The sequence below is a fragment of the Trichosurus vulpecula genome, chromosome 3 (assembly GCF_011100635.1).
Source record: "Trichosurus vulpecula isolate mTriVul1 chromosome 3, mTriVul1.pri, whole genome shotgun sequence".
Lineage (NCBI taxonomy): Eukaryota > Metazoa > Chordata > Mammalia > Diprotodontia > Phalangeridae > Trichosurus > Trichosurus vulpecula.
The window spans coordinates 309,119,057-309,143,452 of NC_050575.1; the positions used below are offsets into that span (position 1 = coordinate 309,119,057).

At 38.6% G+C, this 24,396-nt stretch overlaps 1 protein-coding gene across 1 annotated transcript in view; it reads right to left on the reverse strand.

The window, feature by feature from the left end:
• Positions 1-5,013: 5,013 nt before the first annotated feature.
• Positions 5,014-24,396, reverse strand: part of UNC5D (unc-5 netrin receptor D) — a 368,330-nt gene continuing 348,947 nt past the window's right edge. The window contains exon 17 of the mRNA XM_036750002.1: positions 5,014-5,909. Within this exon, the coding sequence (XP_036605897.1) occupies positions 5,705-5,909 (205 nt within the window). The 3' untranslated portion in view covers positions 5,014-5,704. The remainder of the gene's footprint in view (positions 5,910-24,396) is intronic.

Consider the following 24,396-nt stretch of genomic DNA (forward strand, 5'->3'; position numbering starts at 1 on the left):
TTGCCATATGTTCTAACATTAGAATTGGTTAGGAAGAGAGAATAGAAGAATGCCATTTGGAGCTATTCTCACCTTGGTTCTCTTTGCCATGATAAATGTGTCTTGGGGAATGACAGTTTGCTTACAAACTGCCCTTATATTCTTAAATCACAGAGCTGGGAAGACTCCTAAGAGTTCATATAGCCAGTTATCTTACTTTCAACAGAACTTGGCCAAGATAGGTAGTCTTCAAATACAGGGCAGAGGAAGATGTATAGAAGGCAGGGAGTGTATCTTTTTTTTTTTTTGGCTTTATTTTCCCAGCATCTTTGCACATAGAAAACGCTTAACAAATGCTTGTTGAATTAGATTGAATTGAATTAAATTTATTCCTGCTTGGAAATCATCAGACTACATGACCTTGGACATACTTCCCATCTCTGGAATGCCATGCTTCCTCCCCACCATTAAAGATGTAGGATTCTGAAGTTAAAACCCAGGCACATTAAACTCCAAGGAAATGTCCTATTTTCTGTTATGCTAAAATGTTGTTATATTGAATCTTACTTGAAATGATGTGACCATTGTCTAAGGGCTTGGGAAACAGAGATTAAAAGGACATTTTTTCTCCAGATTTTAACAAGATTAACATAAAACTGTAGCCATCCATGAAAAGAATGGCATGCTTTTCTGCAAGATGCTATCATTATCATTAAGTGCTGCATCTTTTGGTGACAGTGGTATGGTTCATATTGAACCACTTTTCCTAGATTTCAATTTTATTTGTTAAAGAGAGAAGGGAAAAAATGATCCTAAAAGTTCGGGTCTAACCGGGAAGCGTTCTGCAAATGTTTATCTTTGGGTTCATATGGTGGGTGGGTTCTAAGACATGAAGCTTGATGTTCACTTCCTAGGCCCACCTCATGAGGACATTCCAAATCCATGGTCTTCACAGCAAGAGAAAAAAAAAAAGCTAAGCAGCTGCTTAAAAAACTACAATTACTCTATGTGCGTTAAACTTCCTACTTCAGATTACAGTACTACACACTAGTGACTAATTGGCGAGGGTTGGTCTTCCATCCCCTTTCCTTTCTTTAATAGAAAAAAAAAACTCCCTTCTTAGTGCCATCCTATTGGGCTAGATGGCCCTGTTGTGGGGATATAAGACGACCATATAACCATGTAGTGGACCCTTGCCTACCTAGAATCGCTTGCAAAAACACCACATGCTGTTTAATACACCCAAACAGCTTGGTAAACTGCAGCTTTTAAAATCATTTGGAAATTAAAAACACACAAAGAAAATGCAAACACATCAAAGATCAGTTAACATTTTCACTTTTGTGACAGTTGACAAAATACACTTTTGTTTTTTGTTCTGGAAACTTCTATAGGGACAAAACAGTGGAAACCGCGCCCATTCAGCTCTTAGCTAAAGCATTGATTTTCAAATACAGCATTATGGCAACTAACACCAAGGGCTACTATTTTTTTTAATGCCACTATTGTTAGGACAACATTTTGCTCTCCCATTTCTATGCAGCTGTTATCTCTAATAAAGACAATGGGAGATACTAAGAAGACAGAATCTTGCAATGTTACATGAAGAAAAAATAATGAAAGTAAGCCATACAGTAGGCCAAAGAGGCACATTTCTAGCTCATCCACAGTTCTTTTGAACTTGCTATAGTTGGAACAAAAGCCTCTGGGAGAACTTTTCCTTTACTGCATCTGTCAACTATATTATTCAAGACATTTACAGAGGGCAGCTTGACCCACTACTAATAGACAGAAAAGAGAAATGACTAAAAGGGGAAAAAAGAACACTGCACTGATATATTTCACAACATTTTCTAACTTCACAGATACCTTTGCTAGAAGTTTGGCATCTGGAGAAAGCTTCCTGAAAGGAAACGAATATACCATGTCTTTCTACTTTTTTTTTAAGATAACATCTTTCAGAGAGACAAGTCCTTCAAGTCTTGAAGTCCAGAGATTTTAATCCAAAGAAAACCCCTGTTTTAGTGATTTAAACTTAATAGCCTCTCTCAGAAATTCCTGAAAGAAAAATGTATAGGCCATAGCAAAGGATAACAGCTGCTTTTGGAGATAAAAATAATAATAATAAAAAGTTTCCCCCCACTTTAAAGAGAACAGTGTCAATTCTTTTTCATCTCTTACAAAAAGGCCAATAAAATTTTTGTGGGAGTACATCCTAGTTTTATGGGACTTCGTGCACCAGTAAATGAAGTTTTGCATTTAAATCTACAGAGCTAGCTTCCTTTCGGCTTAAAGGATTTTAATGTAAACTAGTCAGACTGCACAAGCAATGTTGTAAAAACCATAAATTAATTTTATGAAGCTGCAGTCTGGTAAAGCCATGAAGTATACCACTTTGGTGACATAATTGTAAGTCATTTTGAAAATACAGCTATTAGTCTTAAATTACTCATAGGATCCAAAATGGCAGGGGGTAGGGTAGTACACATCATGACATTTTCTAAACACACCACCAAAAGCTAAAGGGTTCTTTCTCTCTTTTTCTCTCTGGTTCTCTCTCTTTCTGTCTTTTTCTCTGTCTCTGCTTCTCTCTGTCTGCCTCTCCCATGCATGATCCCAGTACAAAAGATGAACAAGACAATCTATCAAAGTAAGGCCTCAGGATGACAAGTGAAATCTAGTTCAAGAGGGGCATTTGCTTGGCAAGTCTCAGAGCAATGACAGCCAAACATCAAAGACCACGCAGGGGTTTAGTTTGGGCTAAGTAGTCCGAGGTTCAAATGGTGATCTAAGGCTCTATCAGATCTGCCCCTAAAGCCCATTGCTCTGTAAATCTTACAAGTTGTCTTATTAGACGTCCATTGCTGCACTGTTGAATGACTCTAAAAGTAGCAAGAATTCAACTTCTGCACCTGCTTTCAGAAGAAGGGAGATTAATATGTTAGGAAGGGGAAGGAGAAAGAATGAGTCAAAGGGTTAGTTTGAACATTTGGTTGCTGTTCAGACAAGATTTTATTTCCTTTGTCATTGCCTCAAGCAGTGAGGTGCACCTTAATTCAACCTCTCAGCCTCAGTTTCCGTATTCATGAAATGAGAGAGTTGGACGTGATGATCTTAAGGAACAATCTATCTTTTTATCGGATGAGTCTATAAGCTTAAGCCACAAGTGGGGAAAAAACGGCCATTGAGCTAATATTCAGTGGGTAAAAATGGCCCCATTTTACCTTTAAATGTTCAAAATAAATTTTCATCAGTCTTGTTTAAATTTTGGGTCTGTTGTCAAATACAAGAACACTCTTTAAAAATGCTGAGATTCATTCAAGGTCTGTCTTAATTTACATCAATGGATGAAATGCTTAGCAGGCCATTCAAGAGAGAAGAGAAAAATGCTGAGAGTCCTACTTTAGGGCAGAAAAAAATATAGGGAAGTAGTGGTAATATCTTTTTTCTCTGAGGAGCCAAAAATAGCTGCTCTGCAAATTCTCCCCGAATCCCTCCTCCCAAATCAGTTCTGTACTTGTTTTGATGATTGACTCTCTCCAATGCTGCTTCTTCAAGAAACTACTTCAGAGATGTCAAATGACTTATATACTCCCATGGATTCTCTCCATTGTTCCCTATAAGGGATAAACATGTTGAACAGACTATTAAGAAAAGGGCATTCTCCTGATCTAGAGACAGTATTTCAGAAAATAGGTTTGACAGTTCTAAGTAGATCTGTCTGTTCTATACAATAATCCATTCAGTTCCTGAGAAAAGCCTTATGCTGCTGAATTTCATGTAGCAAAGCCAATGCAGGAGTCAATATGCACCAGACTGTGTTATATATGGCACCATAAATTCCAAGCTTTTAGACCATTTCCCTTGTGGTATTATTTTTGGATTTTTTTAAAAAAGGGCTTTAAAAAAAGGATGGTTATACATTTTAATAATTGTTCAGGAAGCTTGTTCTTTGGATAAACTAACACATTTATATAGTTAGCTAATTTCATCTCTTTGGATACTGTAAAATTTCCCCTTTCCACCTGTTGCTGGTATAACTTTGGGAGAGTTAGGATCTGCTTATCCAATCTGTGGCCTTTTCAAGTCCCTGCCTCCTCCTCCTTCTCCCCCCTTCTGTTGTCATGTCTAAGAAGAATGTTAATCTTCCAAGTAATGTTTCCTCATAAACATAACTAGGGACTAGAGGTCAACCTAAACAGAATCCATTTGACTATTTGAATGAAGCTTTGGTCAAAAAGGTTTTATGGGAAAGGAGGTTAAAACAAAGTTCTTGAATTTCTTGTAGATTTCCAAATTTTCAGGGTAATGAAATTCACTATTTCCCCCATGTGACTGGAAATTAGCTATGCCACTATAGTGTTGCCAGAAAGAATTAAACTTGTGGGAATAGATGGCATTGTAACAGCTTATGTTATAGGATGGCCCCTTTGAGGATGAGGATATTTCATTTTTATCTTTGTATTCACAGTGCCTAGTACTAGGTAGGCACCTAATAAATACTTCTTGACTCAAATGGAATATATACCAGATACTATCCAAAGTGAAAGATTCTCATGACTCTTTAAAAAAAATCCTGGGGAGAAAGTGGTCCAGCACTTTTACTGGAGGGTTCTCAATGATAGAAAAATGTGAGAAACATTTCAATAAACTTCATCAAAAACCATAGTGAAATTCCATTGTCTTATGGGGGTATTAGGGATATCTGGGTAACACCCACTATCTTTTGAACTAACCAGGTTTTTGAGGCCTTTTTGGAGCTATGTTTTCTGGGAAAGAACATAAATTGTGATGTATCCAAATTCAGTACCCAGCTGCTTTATAACAGATTTGATTCTACTGAAATTGTGTGGCTCAGCTGTGAGTAGAGGTGGTGGGGCTGGGGGCCTTCCTCTATGTAGTGTGAGCAATGGCTATCATCCTAAGTCATGGTGCAGTGAAGATTAATTGTGGTCACGGATGCACCTGGAAACAGTCCCTTACTATTCGGCATCGAGGGGGAATGGTAGGAGGGAGTAAGGTGACTCCTGGCTTTTTGAAAGGAAGTGACTATAGGATATATTTAAGTAATTAATCATCCCATTCATTCCTCTGGCAGCCTTTCTCTGAACTAGGCAATGTGAGCTAGGGTGGGAGGTGGTGCTGTTGTGACTTACTTTAAATTCTCATTTCCTGCTTATGATATGGTTGAAATCACAAAAATGGACTGGCAATATTGTTACTTATAAAGGTCAGTTTTATACTCATTTCCCACATTGCAAATATCAGTTGGTTAAAAAAAATTCTGACATTGATATCAGAATAATTTGGCCCTTGGGGAACATCATCACTGTATGAACTTTTTCCAGACCATTATTCAAAGTCTGCTTTGTTGGCACCTGATATGTTCTGACCCATAACAATTCCAAAAATATGAGCCTATTTAAAGACAATTGTGTGTGTGTCTGTGTGTCTGTGTTCACTTCACCTATGCAGAATTGGTAGAGTTAAGACAGTATTAATTCAGATGGGACAATGGGGCCTTTTGGATGCAAGCTTGGACCTTCCCAACATTAACATGATTTACCAAGACAGCCTTCAGTTTCTTCAAGTGATGTCCCTCTTTGATTATAAATGAAGTTAAGTCTTCCCAAATACCATTGGGCTAAAAGCCATCTCTTTCCTCCCTACTTAATAAAAAATAGTCACAAAGCTGGCCATCAGTCTGTTCATGAGAGGAGATGGACTAAAGTCCATTTTGCCTGCTGTAGCTGAAGTCAGGCTCTTCAAGTTGAGTTTCAGGAATGTTTGAGAGTTTCGTGTGTGTCCTCCCAATCTCTTCAAGGGCACAGGCCAAGGAGTCAAGGTCACCATCATGTTGATGACGAGCTTCCCACAGGTTCAAAATAACAGCAGATGGGCTACTTTGGGTAGCAAAGTAGGATAAATTCCTAGACAAAAAAAAGAGATTAATTAAAGGGATAAACAAAAAAAATTGTGGGGAGAAAATAAGAACAGTGTTAGACTAGAGTAAAAGGGGCTGCAGAGAATACTACGGCTTGAGATAAAAGAGATATAGAGTCACCCTTATTAAAATTGTGTTCTGCCTCCATAGTTGATTAAATGGATGGGGGAGTTCCTACTCTGATAATCCTAAATTTTTGAAATCACACCATCTTGGATTACAGAGACATGAGAGGAAAGGAGATACAGTTATAAAATTAATAAATAAATGATGTATATTTGCATTTCACATGTTAAGCCCTCATACTCCATTTTGAGTTCCTAGCTGTATTGGAATGGCTCTTTCAAAGATTACCAGTAACTTCCTTTTCTTTAAAGACCTATCCCAACCTTCATCTTTTTTGACCTTCATGTGGTATTTTGTGGTGGCCAACCTGAAACACTCTTCTCCCTTGGGTTTCTATGACACTGTCTCTTCCTGATTCTTGTTCTAGATCCCTGACCACTCCTTCCCTGTGGAAGTATTCCCTGTGAGTATTTACAAAGACTATGACCAACATCTTTTTTTCTCTAGACTCATTTTGCAAGCTTCTTCACATCTGGGGCTTCAACTATCCCTTCAATAGTAGTTAATCGAGCCTACAAGACTCATATTTTGTTCTTAAAGTTAATGGGATGTCTTGTGTGACAACATCAAGTTCAGATGTTCAGAGGTAAGATAGAAGGAAACAAGCATTTATTAAGTTCCTATTGTGTGTTAGTAAGCAGATAGATAGATATAGACACATATCTATATCTATGTATGTATGTATGTGTGTATCTACGTATCTATGAATCTATTTATCTATGCAATCTCGCTTGATCCTCACAGCAACCCTGTAAGACAGGTGTTATGCTCTTCATTTTATAGTTGAAGAAACTGAGAAAGAAAGAGGTTAAGTGACTCGACCAAGATCACACAGCTAGCAAGTATCTGATGACACATCTCAGGTTTTCCTGGTTCCAAGCCTAGCACTCTATTCCCAGAACTATTTTTCTGCCTCTTCCATAATGCAGTGAAAATCCAATTTTCAAAAAACAAAGAGCAAGGTAACAGCATCTGCAGGCAGCAAGGTATAGGCAAAAAATAATTCTGGATTTGGAGTCAGAGTACTCGGGTTCAAATCCTAACTCTGACACTTTCTACCTATGTGATCCTGGATGATTCATTTGCCTTGTCTGGGGCTTAATTATATGGGGTTGGATTAGGTGACTTCTAATATCCCCTTCTGCTCTAAAATCTGTGATCCTCTGGACTGGGGTCAAGAGATCTGAGTTTGAAATCTTGTGTGACATCAATCAAATGGCTCATACTGCTACTGATAATATCTATATTACTTATCTTGTAGGGCTTTTATAAGGAAAGTGCTTTGTGAACTGTAAGACACTTTAGAAATTTGAGTTATTATTATTTTCTTGAAGTATCTATTCTATTCTCCACCATGCGTTTTTCTCCAAATCTTTAAATTCTTCCTCTTATTGATTTCTCTCTCTCTCTCTCTCTCTCTCTCTCTCTCTCTCTCTCTCTCTCTCTATACATATATATATATATATATATATATATAATATATATATACATATATATGTGTATGTACACACACACATATATACACACACACGTCCATCTCCTGTTGTTTCTTCTTTTGAAATTTCTCTCCGCCTCACTCCTTTACCTTCATTCACAATGAGGTCTCCCAGTCTAGGTCCTTATTATTACATATCTAGATAACTTATATCTACCTAACTGCTTTCCCTTCCTCTAGTCTCTTCCCTGATATACTGCTTTCTGTTTACCAGTATTAGGTGCCTCTTCATTAAACAGTCACAATCCTAATATCGAATCTGCTGTATCTTCCTCAACATTAAATTCCATTTCCTGGCATTTTGGGCCCTTCGTTTAGCTGGTTTGACCTTGGCTATCTGATCTTAGCTGCCACTAGTTACCAACTTACTCCTCCACACAAGCAGATATACTTACTGCTCCCAGAAAACACCTATTTATACCACCTTCTTCTCCTGTTGTTTTTCCCATCTCTTACTTTCTACTTTCTGTATTCTACATATACATCCCACTCATCCTTCAAGGTCAAGCTCACCTTCTCATGAAACTCTGAGCACCCAGCCCACCTAGAATTCTCCCTTCTCTGGACAATGATTGCACTTATTAATATAACACAAGTTAGCAGTTAATTGTTCTCTGTTTCTTGTGCCCTAATTTTGTGTCTCTCCCTAGCTAGACAGTAAGCCTCTCAAGAAGGGGATCACATTAGTTCTCAAGTGATGTCATTTCTACCTCTTCAAATCACGTGTATCTATCATATCCTCTCCATTCACACACCATCAACCTTGTTCAAGCTCTTTCACCTGAGCTATTGATTTGGCTTCCTAACCAGTTACTTTGCCTTTCGTCTTTTTCTTCTCCAATCTACCTTTCATAAAGCTAGCAAAGTAATCTTCCCAATGCATATTTCTAACCATATAATTTACCTGCTTGAAAACTATCATCGGTTCTTTTTTGAATGTTGAAGTGTGTTCTATTTATGCTCCTTACCACTTCTCTATCCTACTTCACTTTCCACCTTTTGGGGACAACAGTATTCAAATCAGCTCTTTCATTCACAGAAAGGATGTGTAAATCAATTGTCCTATAATTCCATTCACCAATTCTGTGGACTCCTTAGGCCAGATCACCTTTCTTTGGCTATCATTTGAATCTAACCTCATTAAAAACTGGAAGAGTCTTATTTTTTTTTTCTATTTGTAGCACCACCTCTTAGCACAGTTCCTGGAATATCCTAAGCTTTTTTAATAAATACTTCTTCATTAATTAATTCTTATCACATTCTAAACTTTCTAGCTTATCTTATACTTGCCATATATACAAAAATGTATGTTTTATATGTGTGTATACACATAAATCTCTTGCTCTCTCTCTCCCTCTCCTCCATTGAGAATGAGAGCTCCTTGAGGTCTGGGACTGTGTTTTTCATCTATTTATCTATGCTACCTTGCACATGACAAGCATTTAATAAACATTTATTTGAATTAAAATATCTTTTTTGTGTGTCTCCTGAAGCACATATCATATAGTATTAGACATATTGGAGTTACAAAAATATATATACTTGAAACATGGACAGGGGTTAATGGACTCTAAATTTGACAAAAAGTATCAGTGCAACATAACAACTTCACCCCACCAAAAAAAGGGTGATTTTATATCATATTAGGAATGCTTTTAAAAGTCCAAAAATGAAGAAGATAGTTTCATTGTCTTCTGTTCTGGTCAAGCCACATGTAGAATACTTTGTTAGAATTGCTATATTTTGAGAAGACCATTAACAATTAAAGTCATATTCAGATTACTGGGATGATCAGGAAGATGAAGAGAGTGGAAGTGAAAACATATAAAGTTCAGCTAAAGAATCGAGGGATGCTTAGCTTGCATAACTGAGATATAATAGGGGAGAGAGACATATGAACCCCATCTTCAGTTGTTTGAAGGGTAGTCATATAGAAGGATTACATTTGTTCCACTTGGACCCAGAGGACAGAACTAAGGGTAGTGTCTAAAGGTGAAATGAATTTTAACTCAAAATAAGGAAGAATTGCCTAATGATTAGAATGGTATTCAAATGGAAGGCGCTGCCTCAGGAAGAAAGTTCCTTGCCACTGCAGGTTTGAGAGCGATGCTTGGATTTCCCTCATTAATGATATAGACAAGATTCTTGTTGAAGGGTGGCTTGGAATGAATGACTTTAGGGGTCCTTCCACCTCCAAGATTCTGTAATTTTGTTGATGGACTACAAATTCAACACAAATTATCAGTGTGACATAAGTAGCACAAAAGTACTTAACTAGTTATGTAATACACATCAGGAGGAGGCTTGTTTTTTGTTATTATTATTTTTTGTTATTATTACTTTGTTTGTTTTTGAGCTGGTTCTGTTCCACCAAGGGGAGAAAAAATGTTACCTCTGGGCCAACTCTGGTTTCCTACTTAGGTCTCTCACAACAGAGAAACAAAGATTGCTAGACCCTAGTCAAGTATTTCCTTTTTATAACTGGCACCCATTCACAATATAAAATTATGTAGAAAGCACTTTCTTATAGAGGTGACCAGCTTTTAATGGCACATTACTGTTCATCTATACGATTTGATGATTTACTCAAAAGGCAAATCCAAACAACAGTGAGAAGGTTACGACATTTTACTCAAAGATCCCAAAGGGCCCTTCAAAGCTGAGTAGCTGCCTATAATAAATACCAGAAGCAGTGTTTATACTTTTTGCCTGCCTGCATGTGTATCTTTAATAGGGAGGAGAGGGGTCACCCTACAATGTACTTTTCATCTCTTTCTGAGTTTGATTCTACTGTGTTTATTTACTTCTGCACTAATAGAAATGTCACTGGACTACTTGTTTGTGGATTTGAAATGTGCCTCAACTCCCTGGTTTAAATGCAGGTTGGGGATGATGCCATTTACACTTGGTCACATGAATGCTGCTTGTCAGGCAGTCTTCTGTACCTCCCATAAGGGTATTTCCTAATTGTGTAAGTTATATCTCATCCAATAATGCATGTCCAGGATGCCAGCAGAACAAGGGGCAAAGGGAAAGGAAGGAGGTGAGCTGAGGGAACCTCACCCAGAGGTGCTCAGGCTGTGGCCTAGGGACAACTAATGATCCAAGAAGGTCCTCCAGGCAGTGCCTGAATCCATATGCTCTTCATGTTGATAATAATGGGAATGGAGCTAGATCTAGGATTTGCTGCAGAGAACTTCTAAGAAAGGAACTCTCTCCTAACGCATATCAGCACTTTCTACACTCCTTAATCTTAGTGAGTTATTTAGAAAATAAAGAGGTTAATTAACTTGCCTAAAATTATACAGCCAGTGAACACTAAAACCAGATCCTATGTCTAAGTACTGTGCTAGGCTGCCTCTAATAGCTTATATTTATAAAGTCCTTCCCAGTTTACAAAGTGTTTGCCTCACAACTGCCCTGTGAACTGGGTATGTAAGAATCTCATGAAGTAACTGAGACTCATGCAATGCAATTTAATCCCTCAAGCATCTATTTAGCATTGAATATATGGAAGAAAGTGTCTTAGGTGCTGTAGGAATAAAGATGAAATAAAAATTTTCTGACCAAAAGGAACTTACATTGACTTGTCTTCCCATGGTCATGAGTGCCAGAGTAAGATCTGAACTCAGACCTTCTAACCACAAATTCTGTGTTCTTTTTCTATTACTCCATGATGCTCCCTACATTATACTATATTTTTATATTTATGCCATTAGTTAGTCCTTTCATTAGGCTCTCCCTCATCAAAAGCACTGTCTTCTCATTAATTCTAATGAGGCTTTTATATCTGAAATGCCCACTGAAAGATAGTGGCATGGGAATGGTGTGAAGATTAGAAAATACTGAGAACTACTGTTCGGCAGAGATAATCTTCTCAACCCAAAGTACATATTTATCCTATCACCAATCTTGCCCTACCAAGCCCTGGCTTAGGATTACTCCCATTATCTGCTTTCTTCATCTCTGCTAAAGCATTACTTATTGAAAGTGTAGAAAATCACAAGTGTGCTAACTGGCTCCACAACAAATTTAGATTACACAGTCTCAACTAGACCCTCACTGCCACAAGGCAATCCATTTACACCTCCCTAATTGATTCAATATTCCACTCATCCTAGCAGCTTTAAGTTCTTTCATCCTTTCTAAAACTCTTCCAGTGGCTCTCCCTCCCTGCTCTCTTAGCTAAGAACCTTGACTCATATTGAGAGGGGGAGAGAGAGAGAGAGAGGGAGGAGGTAGGGAAAGGGAGCGGGGGAGAGGGAGGGAAAGCATTGACTGAGAGCTCCAGCTCTTGCCTCCACCTTATTTCATAATCATTTAAATGCCTTCTGAAACTATCTCCTCCTTCACTCTCACGTCACATGAAAAGGTGGTCCTTCTTGTCAGCTCAAACTCCTCTACAAGCACAAGTGATTACATTTCTTGGTACCTTCTCCAGCAGATTGCCCCCTTTCTCTTCCCTATTTTCTCATTAATCTTTGATCTCTTCCTATCAACTGGATGCTTCCCTGCTATCTAAAACATGCCCAAATCTCCTCCCCAAATCCTAATCATTTGATCTGTCCATCCCCACTTGCTGTTCACTTGTTTTTCAGTTGTGTTTGACTCTTTGTGACTCCATTTGGGGTCTTCCTGACAAATATACTGGCGTGGTTTGCCATTTTCTTCTCCAGCTCATTTTACAAATGAAGAAACCGAAGCAAACAGGGTTAAGTGACTTGCCTGAGGCCAGATTTGAACTCAGGAAGGTAAGTCTTCCTGACTCCAGGCCTAGCATTCTATCCACTGTACCATGCAGCTACCAACCCATCCACACATATTATATCAATCTTCCCTTTCATAGTTAAACTCCTTAAGAATGCCATTTATAATTAGTGCCACCACTTCCATTCCCCTCACTTTCTTCTTAACTCTTTGTAGTCTGCCTTCTGACCTCATCATTCAACTGAAGTCACTCTGCCCAAAGTTATTAATGATCAGTGGCCTAATGCAATGACCCTTTCTCAATCTTCATTGTTCTTGAACTCTTTATAGCCTTTGACATTGTCAATCGTTCTCTGCTTATTGATATTCTCGTCTCTCTAGGTTTTGTGACACTGCTCTCTCCAAGTTCTTTTCCTACCTGTCCGACTGTTCCTCATTCTCCTTTGCTGGATACCCAGGTCACACCTGCTAATTTTGTGCTTCTCACAGGGGTCTGTCTTGGTCCCTCTTTTCTTTTCCTTTTCTACTATTTCACTTAGTAATCTCATAAGCTCCCATTGATTCAATTATCATTTTAAGCTGATGACTGTCAAATCTACTTATTCAGCCCTAACCTCTCTGCTGACCTCCAGTCTCTCATTTTCAACCTTCTATTGTACATATTGAACTTGATATCTCATAGACATCTTAAAGTCAACAATCAAACTTAATTCATGATCTTTTCCCCAAACTCTCTCCTGTTTCTAATTACCCTATAACTACCCTATTACACCATTCTTTCAATTACACAGGTTTAAACCTAGGTGTCATTATTGGGATGATTTTGTCTCTCCCCATTCTCCTATATCCAGTCTCTTGACAAATCCTGACAATGCTACTTTGTAATGTCTCTGGTATATACTCTCTCTTGTCGTTCAGTCCTTTCAGTCATGTCCAACTCTTCCTGACCCCCATTTTGTATTTTCTTGGCAAAGATATTTGAATGGGTTTGTCATTTTCTTTACAGAAGAGGAACTGTGGCAAACAGGGTTACACAGGTAGCAAGTGACTTGCCCAGGGTAGTAAATGTCTGAGATCAGATTTGAACTCATGGAGATGAGTCTTCCTGACTCAGGCCTGTTGCTCTATCCACTTCACTACCTAGCTTCCTCATATGCCCTCTTATCTCTCCTCCAGCACTGCCACTAACTTGGTGTAGACCCTCATCACCTTATACCTAGGCAACTGCACTAATCTTGCCTCAGGTTTCTCCCCATTCTAATCTGTCCTCCTTTTCTTCATCCATCAAAGTGATCTTCTTAAAGCATAGGTCTAACCATATCACCTTCACTATTCAATAAACTCCAGTCATTCTCTATGACTTTGAGGATCAAATATAAAATCCTCTGTTTGGCTTTTAAAGTCCTCCATAACGTGATCCCTTCCTATCTTTTCAGACTTTATATACTTTGTTGATGCCAGTGTTGTTCAGTTGTATATGACTCTTCGTGACTCCATCTGGAGTTTTCTTGGCAAAGATACTGAAGTGGTTTGCCATTTTCTTCTCCTGCTCATTTCACAGATGAGGAATTGAGGCAAACAAGATTAAGTGACTTGCCTATGGTCACACAGCTATGGTCACGACAGTCAGGAAAATGAGCCTTCCTGACTCCAGGCACAGCACTCCATGTACTATGGTGCCACCTAGTAGCCCTCTTACCCTTTACTCCTCTCAATGTACTCAGTAATCCAGTGAGTCTGGCCTCCTGGCTCTCCCTCACATAAGACACTCACTATTCTGACTCCATACTTTTTCATTGGTTGTTGCCCATGCCTAGAATTCTTTCCTTCCTTGTCTCCACCTCTTCATTTCCTTCAAGTCTAAGCTAAAATCCCACCTTCTGCAAGAAGCCTATTCTTGTCTCTCTCATTGCTAGTGTTTACCCTTTGAGGTTATTTCCAATTCATCCCTAGATATTTTGTTTGTGCATAGTTGTTAACATTGCTTCCCCCATTATACTGTGAGCTCCTTGAGGCCAGGGACTGTTTTGCCTTTGTTTCTGCAGCACTTAGTACAGCGCCTAGCATGTGGTAAGAGGCTTAATAAATGCTGGTTGACTTAACATACATTGATAGTCACAGAATCCCAACTACAGACCCTCACACAACTACTCAGAGCAAGCCGGATTCAACATTCTGTTTTGCACCAGTGAGCAAACTGTTAAGACCATATCAGAACGAAATCAGTCAGGTAGTAGTGTATTAAGTATCTGTTGAGTGCAAGGCAGAGGTCTAGGGTATTGGATTTACAATGGTGAAAGTGAAATTGCCCCTTCCCTACAGGAAACTACATTTCACAGGGGAGACAATATATGAACATGTAAGTATATGGAAAATAAATACAAGATCGTTTTAGGAGCAACAAATTAGCAAATTGGAGGGGGGTATCAGGAAAGGCATGATGTAAGATCATGAATCTAGAGGTGAGAGACCTTAGACCTAATCAAGCTCAACCTCCTCATTTTATAAATGAGGAAATTGGGGTTCAGATAGGTTAAGTCACTTTGCCAGAGTCATACAGCTAGTTTGTGTCTGAGGTGAGATCTGAACCCAGGTCTTTCTGGCTAAAAGTCAAGTACTGTAGCCACTATACCACACTAAGGAAGGCATTTGAGCTGAGGTTTGAAGGAAGGTAGGGGGGATTTTAGAAGGCAAAGGTGAGAAGGTATGGAAAGAAGGAAGGAAGGAAAGAAGGAAAGAAAAGAGGGAAGAAAGAAGGGAAGGACAGAAAGAAGGAAGGAGGAAAGACAGGAAGAAAAGAAAAAAGGAAGGAAATATTTAAGTGCCTACTATGTGCCAAGCACTTCACAAATATTATCTCATCACAACAGTCATGATCATCACAACAACCTCAGGAGTGAGATGCTATTATTACCATCCTCCATTTTATAGTTGAGGAAACTGAGGCAGACAGGAAGGTTAAGTGACTTGCCCAAAGTCACACAGCTAGCAAATGTCCAAGGTCACATTTGAACTCAGATCTTCCTGACTCTAAGTCCAGCACTGGACCTGCACCATGGGAGACTACTTATGTAATAACAGCAGCTAAAAGACTAGAATTGTCCTTTCCTTCTTACACATGTGAAACCCCAGTCCCTGCGAGAGAGCCAAACATGGCAGCTGTTTGAAAGTCATTGCTATTTTAGTAGTTCCTTGACTTAATTCCACACCTTCAGCCTTTGAAGTGAGAAAGAGTTCTGGCTATGAGGATGCTTTATATCTTCATATATCATATAATTAGGCCCTCTTTCATTTATTTCTGCTCAACTGAAGATGAGATTAATGGATCTAAAATGCAGCAAGCAGCCTTTAAATGAGGAATAAAGAATATAGATGCCGAGCACCATAAGTGGCAGTGATAGGTCATTAGGGTATCCTTTGGGATCTAAATTCCTCAAAACTTAAAATAGAAGGCACGTACGAATGGGGGATGGGATGGGTCTATCACTGTCTAGAGACCAAGGGCAGACAAGGTAATAGCATTCCACCTATGGATTTGTGAAATCCTCCACAATTGTCCTAAGCTTAGAAAAAGCTACAGTTGTGGCTGCAGGTGATGAATGCTCAAGAGATAGAAATACACAACTCCTGCTTTGCAGCAGGTCTCCTAGTCTACTCTATGCTGGTTATAATGTGTTCAGCTGATCTCCCTCCTCCCCCCCAGGCAAGCATTAGCTTCACCCTTTGCATTTGCAAAGGAACAAGGCACCATGATATGAAAAGCTAACTTGCTGCCTAGATTTAGTAGATGAAGTTGTAATGTCATGTCAGCCTTATGGTGCAAAAAATATAGCAGGCTCTCTGCTACTTGGCATCTTGTTAAGCAGAATTTCTCCACTTCTATTGTATAATATTATTCAAAATGATTACCTGGGGGTACTTCAAGATGCAAGGCTACCCTTCTTCTCAAAGAAAATACAGCTTGCTTCCTACAATGTTAGTGATAAATGCATACAGACACTTCACAGGTCTTTGATAACTGGTAATTCCATTATGTGTTTTGGTTTTCTTCCCAACAATCTTTTTGCACCCCATGGTGACCCCTACCGATAACAGGTTGTGCCCTCCCCACTTTTCACTTCCATTGATCAGAGTTTCTCAAAAGAAAGGTGATGGCTAACCCTCATGTCATACAATATGAGGATTGGTTGAATGACATGGGAGAGTTTTAGCCTTAAGAAGAACATACTTAACAGTGGGAGAGTGATAAGGAGAGGGTCCTTGTCTTCAAATATTTGGAGCCTTTCAAGAATGAAGGAAAAGACTCATTTTCTTTGCCCAAAAGGACAGAACTTGCACCAAAGAGAAGGAAGAAATAGGGAGGCAGAATTCAAATGAATAAAAGGATCACTGTAATTGCTTATATCGGAAGGTGATACAGAAATGGAATGGGCTTGGGATATAGTATATTTCCCACCACTAACAGCTAGCATTCCTAAATTTTAAAGCTTACATAGTGCTTTGTAACTATTATCTCATTTTATCGTCACAACAATCCTGGAAGGTACATACTATTTTCATCTTCATTTTACATATGCCGAAATTCAGTGCCAGAGAGGCTAAATTACTAGGCCAAGGCCACACAGTTAGTAAGTGTCTGTGGCCACATTTGAACTCAGACTTCCTGACTCCAAGACCAGAGCTCTATTTTATCCATTGCACCATCTAGTTTCTTTATTAAAGTTAGCATTTACATAGATGCTTTAAGGTTTTCAAAGTACCATTAATGATATTTTATTTGATCCTCACATTGCCCTTTGACGTAAATTCTAATACTATCCTTATTTTATACAGAACAAAATTGAGGCTGAGAGAGATTAAGTGACTTGGCCACAGTCACACAGCCCATAAGTATCTGAAGTTGGATTTGAATTCAATTCTTCTGTACTCTAGTTCAATGCTCTTATCCACCATGCTGGTCACAGCTTAGATAACTATTAATCAGGGATGCTATACAAGGAATTCCTGCTTCAGTAGCAATTGGATTATATGATCTTGGTGTTTATTACTTTGGGTTCTGGAGACTTCTACGTCTTCCAGAAACTCTATTAAGAGAGAAATTCCTTTGGGAAGAGAGCTATTTTACAGTAAGTGATTATCAGTTAATATTTCAATGAGGATTAGGTAATCAGCCACTACTGAAAACAAAATAAAAAGGACCTTTGAGGTAGAAAGGAGAGGCAGAAGGATTTTTTTTAAGAGCTGGAGGGGACCTTAGAGATTATAATCCAATTTGGTCATTTTACATGAGGAAATAAGTCCCAGAGAGGATCACTGGGTTGCCTAAGCTTTTCCAGGTAGCAAGGGTCAGGGTTCAAATTTGAACTTAGACCTTCCAGGAAGTAGAGATATTTGCTTCATAGTTTTGCCTAATGCTGTCAATCTCATTTGCACTTGCATTATACCATTTATATAACACAGGATTTACAATCCCTCTTAGGTTTTAAGAAAGAAAGGCAAAGCAGCAGTGAGAGGGTAACCAAATGCAAACACCAGATACAAGCATTGTGAAATGCTCAGATGCAGTAAACGCCTAGACTATCATTAAGTGTGATGTCTCATTTTATGGATGTAAGGCCCAGAGAGGGGGGATGACTTATCCTAGATGACACACTCATTAATTACAAAGCTAGACTAGAATCGAGATGCCATAATGCCTTCTTAAGGGTTTTTTTCCCACTACACCTTGACGCTTTCAGATAACTTTTAGTTAATCACAATTAGTGACGATGAACCAATAAATCCTGCCCCTGAAAGTACTGGAAAACAAAGACTTTTGTTGTTTGTCTGGAGATTTTAGTTACAGCAATGCCTCTCATAACACAGATGCTGGGACAAGGATGGCACCTTCATCATAGTTAAGAGTTATACTAGATAACAGAATGTGCAGTATGTAGAAGTTATTGGGCCTACTCTCTAACACCATCCCTGCTATAGAATGGTCCTATGTACAGGGATTCACTTAACTTAAAACTGCACTAAGACTTTTGGAACAAGTCACATAATGAATAATATATATACATACATATGTGTGTATGCATATATACACATACACATATATGTACATACACACATATATTTATGTGGATAGCTAGGTGGTGCAGTGGAAGGAGCACTGGGCCTGGAGTCAGGAGAACTCACCTTCCTGAATCCAAATTTGGCCTCAGACACTTACTAGCTGTGTGACCCTGGGCAAATCACTGAACTCTGCTGACCTCAGTTCCTTATCTATAAAATGAGCTGAAGAAGGGAATGGCATATTACTCTAGTATCTTTGCCAAAAAAAAACCAAATGAGGTCACAAATAGTCGGATGTGACTGAAACAACTGATAAACATGTGTGTGTGTGTGTGTGTGTGTGTGTGTATTTATGTTCTAGTACTTCAAATACCAAGAAATATGATCATTTTTCTTATCCTACTTATGTCTTCCTTTCTCTAGGAAGTATATCTAATTCCTTTCCTACTTATAATAACTATATCTCTTTAGGCACATTATATACACTTTTAGATACATCTGATCCGAGCATCAACCAGGTGAGGCAGGTATAATTATGATCCTCATTTTATAAATGAGGAAACTAAGGCCCAGAGGGGTCCAGCACTCAAGGTCAAAGAGCTAGTAAGTATCTGAGATCTCTCTGACTCCAAGTCCCCTGAGTCTTCTTGCCATATAACCAATCTTCCTCTATCACAGCTTTGAGTATGCTCACCATACTGGCATCCTACCCATGGATATACTCCAACTTGTCAATGATATTTGTAAAGCATGGTTCCCTGAACTGAACACCATCCTCCAGATGTGACAGAATATACTACCCCCTTTATTGTGGATGCTGTGCTTCTATGAACAAAACATAAGATTATACTAGTTGGTCTTTTTCTCTAATTCTACCTTTATTAATAGGTAAAAAGAGTTTTTCTTCTTTAAAATTCACTTCTTCAGTAACACAGTGGTTGTAAAAAGGAAAAACTAAGTTAAGGTTCTTGTAACAAATAGAGAAATATCATTACAAGAACAGTACATAATCCTACTGTGTAGTACCAAATAGGGAGTTGAAACACACTCATAACGGAAAATATTAATATCTCTGCTATCATCGTAATTGTCTCATTTAATGAAAACCTCTTATGTGACCAAAACCAACCCTCCATATGGTTCTTTAAATGCAAATAGAAGTAAAAAGTCATTTATACTCAACGGCAGCAATTGGAGACCCTATTTCAGTTGGGTTCATTCATCAGGAATTCATTCCCAAACTGCAATTTTCATTGGGTATCCAAGGAACATAAGCAGCCTTGAGGTATAGCTAATCAGTGCATTTTAATTATTTTTTTCTGGAGAAAATCAGAATAGGAGTTATATCATCTTACTTGAATCTAATCTTGCCTATAGTTCTCTTGTGACTTTAAGGGTATAAAAATGAAAGAAAATTGTACACATACATTCAATGCAAAAGTGGATACTGGAAAGGAAAAAAAAAACAACTATGGATGCTGAGCATTTTGAGTTCCCATTTGACACAGATGGTATAGATATGCCTCCTACTCAATTTAGGTCTGATCTATACGGTCCTTGCCATCAACTTTCCACTCTGAGTTTTGATAGTATTCTGGTATGGTTTGGGGTCAATGTGAGGATATATATTCTAGCAATTAAGCTTTTCAAAAAGCATAATGAGTTGTCTTGATAAGTAGTGAGTTTTCTATCCCCGAAGGTCTTCCAGTAGTGATTGAATGATCACTATTTTTGGTTGTTGTCCAGGGGAATCCTACTAAGTACCAGTTAGTCCAGTTGATTTCTGTGATTCCTTCCAGCTCTGAGATTCTGGAGGATCATATGATTTGGTGGTGGAAGGGATATTAAAAATTATCCAGACATGGGGTCATGTATTGAGAGCCAGTCATTGGGCCTTAGAAGTAATTTATTTTACTTCTATCTCTTTATAATAAGGAAACAGAGGTCTAGTGTTTCCCAAAGTCACACAGGTTGAGAGGTAGGGCCAAGATTCTAAACCAGAGTCTCTGACTCTAAATGCAATGCCTTTTCTCCCTCAGGACGCTTTAGGGAAAAGAGACTGAGGCCTAGCAAAGGAAAGTGATTTGTTCACAGTTAGAAGCAAAGGTAAGATTCAATCCAGGTCTGAAACCTGAATATTTTGATTACAGTAGAGGTTTTTAACTTGTGGTCTCTTAAATTTGTTTGTTTTGGACAACTGTTTCACATTGGTTTCTTTTGTAATCCTGTATACCTTATTTTATTCACTTAAAGATATTGTTTGAGAAGGGGTCTTCAGATCTAAAACACACGGCCACCATGGTCCACGACATTAAAAAAAAGTTTAAACTTCTACATTATAGTAAGCCTTCCTTTAATGATCCATTGTTTCATAAGATGAATGGAAGCTGTTCCTTGGATTAAAAAAAAGTGATGTTTCTGACATAATCCTGTACATCAGGCTTAATTAGTTCTTTTCTTTCCCATAACTGGTTTTCTCTCTAGTCCTAAGGTAGGTTCACTGATGATTTTAGGAATTTAGGAAAAATCCTCCAGTGAATTTATCCCAATGAGATCCTTTTGTTTTCTTCATTATGCAGACCCGTCCATTTTTCACACAACCCAGCGTCAGGAGTCTGAGCTTGGAACACAATCTTTTCATTCTGTCTTTCATTAGTCAATGGGGATGACAAAGGACAGTCAGCAAAGATAGTCACTGATTCTGAAGCCTTGAGGATTTTTTTCCATGAGCATTTTGTTTTGTTTTTGAGGACAGGGAAACAACTTGTGAAATTATCAAGTAAGGGAACTCCCTGTGTAAAAACTCAATCCACTGATTAAGATTATCAACTCATCTATAATTTATAATCTTAGAAACATGGGGGGGGGTAAAGAGGGTGGGGACTGAAAAGTTAAGTGATTTGCTCTGCCCAGGGTCATGAAGCTGATATGTGTCAGAAGTAGGACTCAAGGGACAATATATGTACAGCTAGGTCCTGATTAGGGCCAATAATGAGTTCTGTGAAGTGCTCTCCTGTATTAGAATTCAACTATTTCAAATTATAATTATGTAAAATAGGATAATTGGTTCCAGAACAACAGAAAGATACAGCATGAATTCAAAGAATGTGACCACATCACAGGGATCTAGCTACAAAACATCTTGTAAAACTAAGAGCATTTTATCAGCATTACTGTTAGTCAGTCAACAAAGCATTTAATAAGTGCTTTCTATATGCCAGGATTATTATTTCATACCTGACTCTAAGACCTATTCTCTATCTACTAAACCATACTGTCTCTTGTTCCACCAAAAGGGAGTGATCCAGTAGCTGCCATATTACATTATAGGCTCACACTCACCCCTACCCCAAAATGAGATTTTTGTTCAAAGGATAGACTATAGAGATGTTCATAGAACAAAGCCCCACCGACAATAGGCTACAGTCATGTTTTATACAAGTCAGGTGAGGGAGAAAAATGTAACTTATATTCGGACCAACTTAAGAAAAGCAAGAGGTTTCTAAGCTCCCATTTAGTTCTTGACAGAGAAGCCTCTTTCAGAGGCCTCCGTCTGCTTCATCAGATAATTTGGGTCCGCTTATAGAACTCTAAACAGGAAGGGAAAAGGTTGTCTTTTCTAATCAAGGAGTGAAAAGAAATCATCTGTCAAATCAAGTCCCATTTTTCTTTGCATCAGAAAATTTCAGAAGGAGGTTTGGGGAACTTGCTTAATTTTCCCATTTCTTTCATAAGGTGGGCAAATTCCTCACAAGGCCTGAGTAGGAAGTAGAACTATTCAGTCACACTCTGACTCAGACCTGCATGTTACCTCTGTAAGTCTATATACAATGAAAGGACAAGAATGAGAAAATGTTTTGTAAAACTTAAAAGAACTGAATAATCAATGTTTAGAATTTATATAGCTCTTGAAAGTTGAAGAAACACTTCACAAATATTATCTCATTTGGTCATCACAACAACCCTGGGAAGTAGATATGATTATTCTCCTCACTTTCCAGATGAGCTAACTGAGGTAGATGGAAGTTAATTGACTTCCCCAGCGTCATATTAATGCTGAAGTGAAATGAGCAGAACCAGAACACCGTACACAGTAATGGCGGATTGGAATGATGATCAACTGTGAAAGACTTGGTTATTCTAATCAATACAATAATTCGAGAGAATTCAAAGGGACTCATGATGAAAAAATGCTATCCATATCCAGAGAAAGAACTGTTGAACTCTGAATGCAGTTCCAATTTCTTTATTTTTCTTGCTTTGTTTCTTGCGACATGGTTAATATGGGAATATGTTTTGCATGTATAATTGATATCATGTAATTGAAAAATTAGGTCCATGCCAATTACTGGTATAGCACACAGACTGGGGAACCCAGAATAAGGAAGAATTAGATTCAGATCCTGCCTGAAACATGTTACTGTCTGTGTGAACCTATACAACAGTCTATCAACAAGCATTTATTAAATGATTACTATGTGTCATGTACCATGCTAAGCATTGAGTATACAAAGAAACATCTGTCTAAGGAGAGATACCTGTCCTCAAAGAGTTCACATTCTAATAATGGAGACAGACACAAAAGGTTCTGCTCTCTATCAGATATATGTACAAAGTAGTTAGATGGTAAATTTAAAATGGAAGGAGCTAGCAAGTGGGGGAGAAGGTGAGAAAGACTGAGAAAGGTCTCCTTTAGAAGGTGGCATTTGAGCTGAGTCTTGAAGGAAGCTAGTGAGTGGAATCCTGAAATAGTGAAGCCCCCTCAGTGTGGGATAAGACCTTACCTCTCCTACCATCCACACCTACCCTGCACCCCTTCTATATTTTTAGAAACTGCTCTGCTGAGAAAGTAGAGATAAGAAATTTCCTCAGTAGACAGACACTTGCAAGGCACTGTTTATTTAGCTTTTTGCTGAATACTAGTCCCTGGTCTCATGCTTGTCTTTTTGTTCTTTGTTCTCTGTTGCTGGGAAAAGATTCCGCATTTAGAATGTGAGCTCCAAACCCAGTCAATGGGAAGAGGAGCCAGTGGGCAAGGTGGGAGGAACTCTGCATTAGGATCTCTATAACTTGATTTGACTTGTATGCAAGACACACACTTGCTGGCATCATCTTGGGCCATGCTGGGTGTGTCCTTTCTCATGAGAAAGCACTGAACTCCTTTTTGCCTTTTCTTAAGAACAGTCTCTGTTTATTTTTAATATGAGTACTGGTCTCAGACCCACACACTAGGGAAGCTAAGATGCAGAAAAGAGGGAGAATATCATGGGGGGAGGGAGGGATAACCAGGGCAAAGATAAGGAGACCAGAGACAGAGGGTCTTCTTTGGAACATCAAGGAAGAAACAAATACATCTGGTTCATAGAGTGTGAGGAGATGAGTGAAATTTAAGACTAGAAATACAGGAAGGGGCCAAGTTGTGAAGTGCTTTAAATGCCAAACAAAAGACTTTATATTTGACTTTTGGTAATAGGGAGTCATTTGAGTTTGCTGAGGCAGGGTGGGGTATGTGATGTGGGTAGACCTATCTATGCTTTATGAAAATCACTTTGGCAATTGGGTGGAAGATGGATTGGCGAGTGGAAATATTTGAAGCAAACATACTAATTAGGTTGTTACAATAGCCTAGGTGAGAAGAGAGAGGTGATGAGGGCTGGATTTAGGGCATGCGAGTGGAGAGAAGGGGACATATATGGGAGATGTTGTGAGAGCAAGAAAGGATTTCTGTGAAGTTGTCTAACCTCGATGGCCTCTAAAGTCCCTCACAGCTCGATATTAATGATCATGTGAATCAGGGGAGAAGAAATGGTGATGAACTAGATTCTGTGGATTTGAAAAAGTGTTTGACACTTAAGTCAGTGAAGAGACGTAGTCATAATATAGGAATATGTATGCATTAAAATGTTCCAATCAAACTGAGGTAGAGAAACACTTATTCCTTCACCAATACTACACCTTTCAACGTACTTTCCCAAAGTACTGTTCCACTGACATATTGAAACACTCGTCCAGTTCTAAATGTCCTGGCTGAATATGAGAGAAAAGGATAGTTTTGCAGCAAATTCAGATGTCCTGAAAGCTGCCTTAG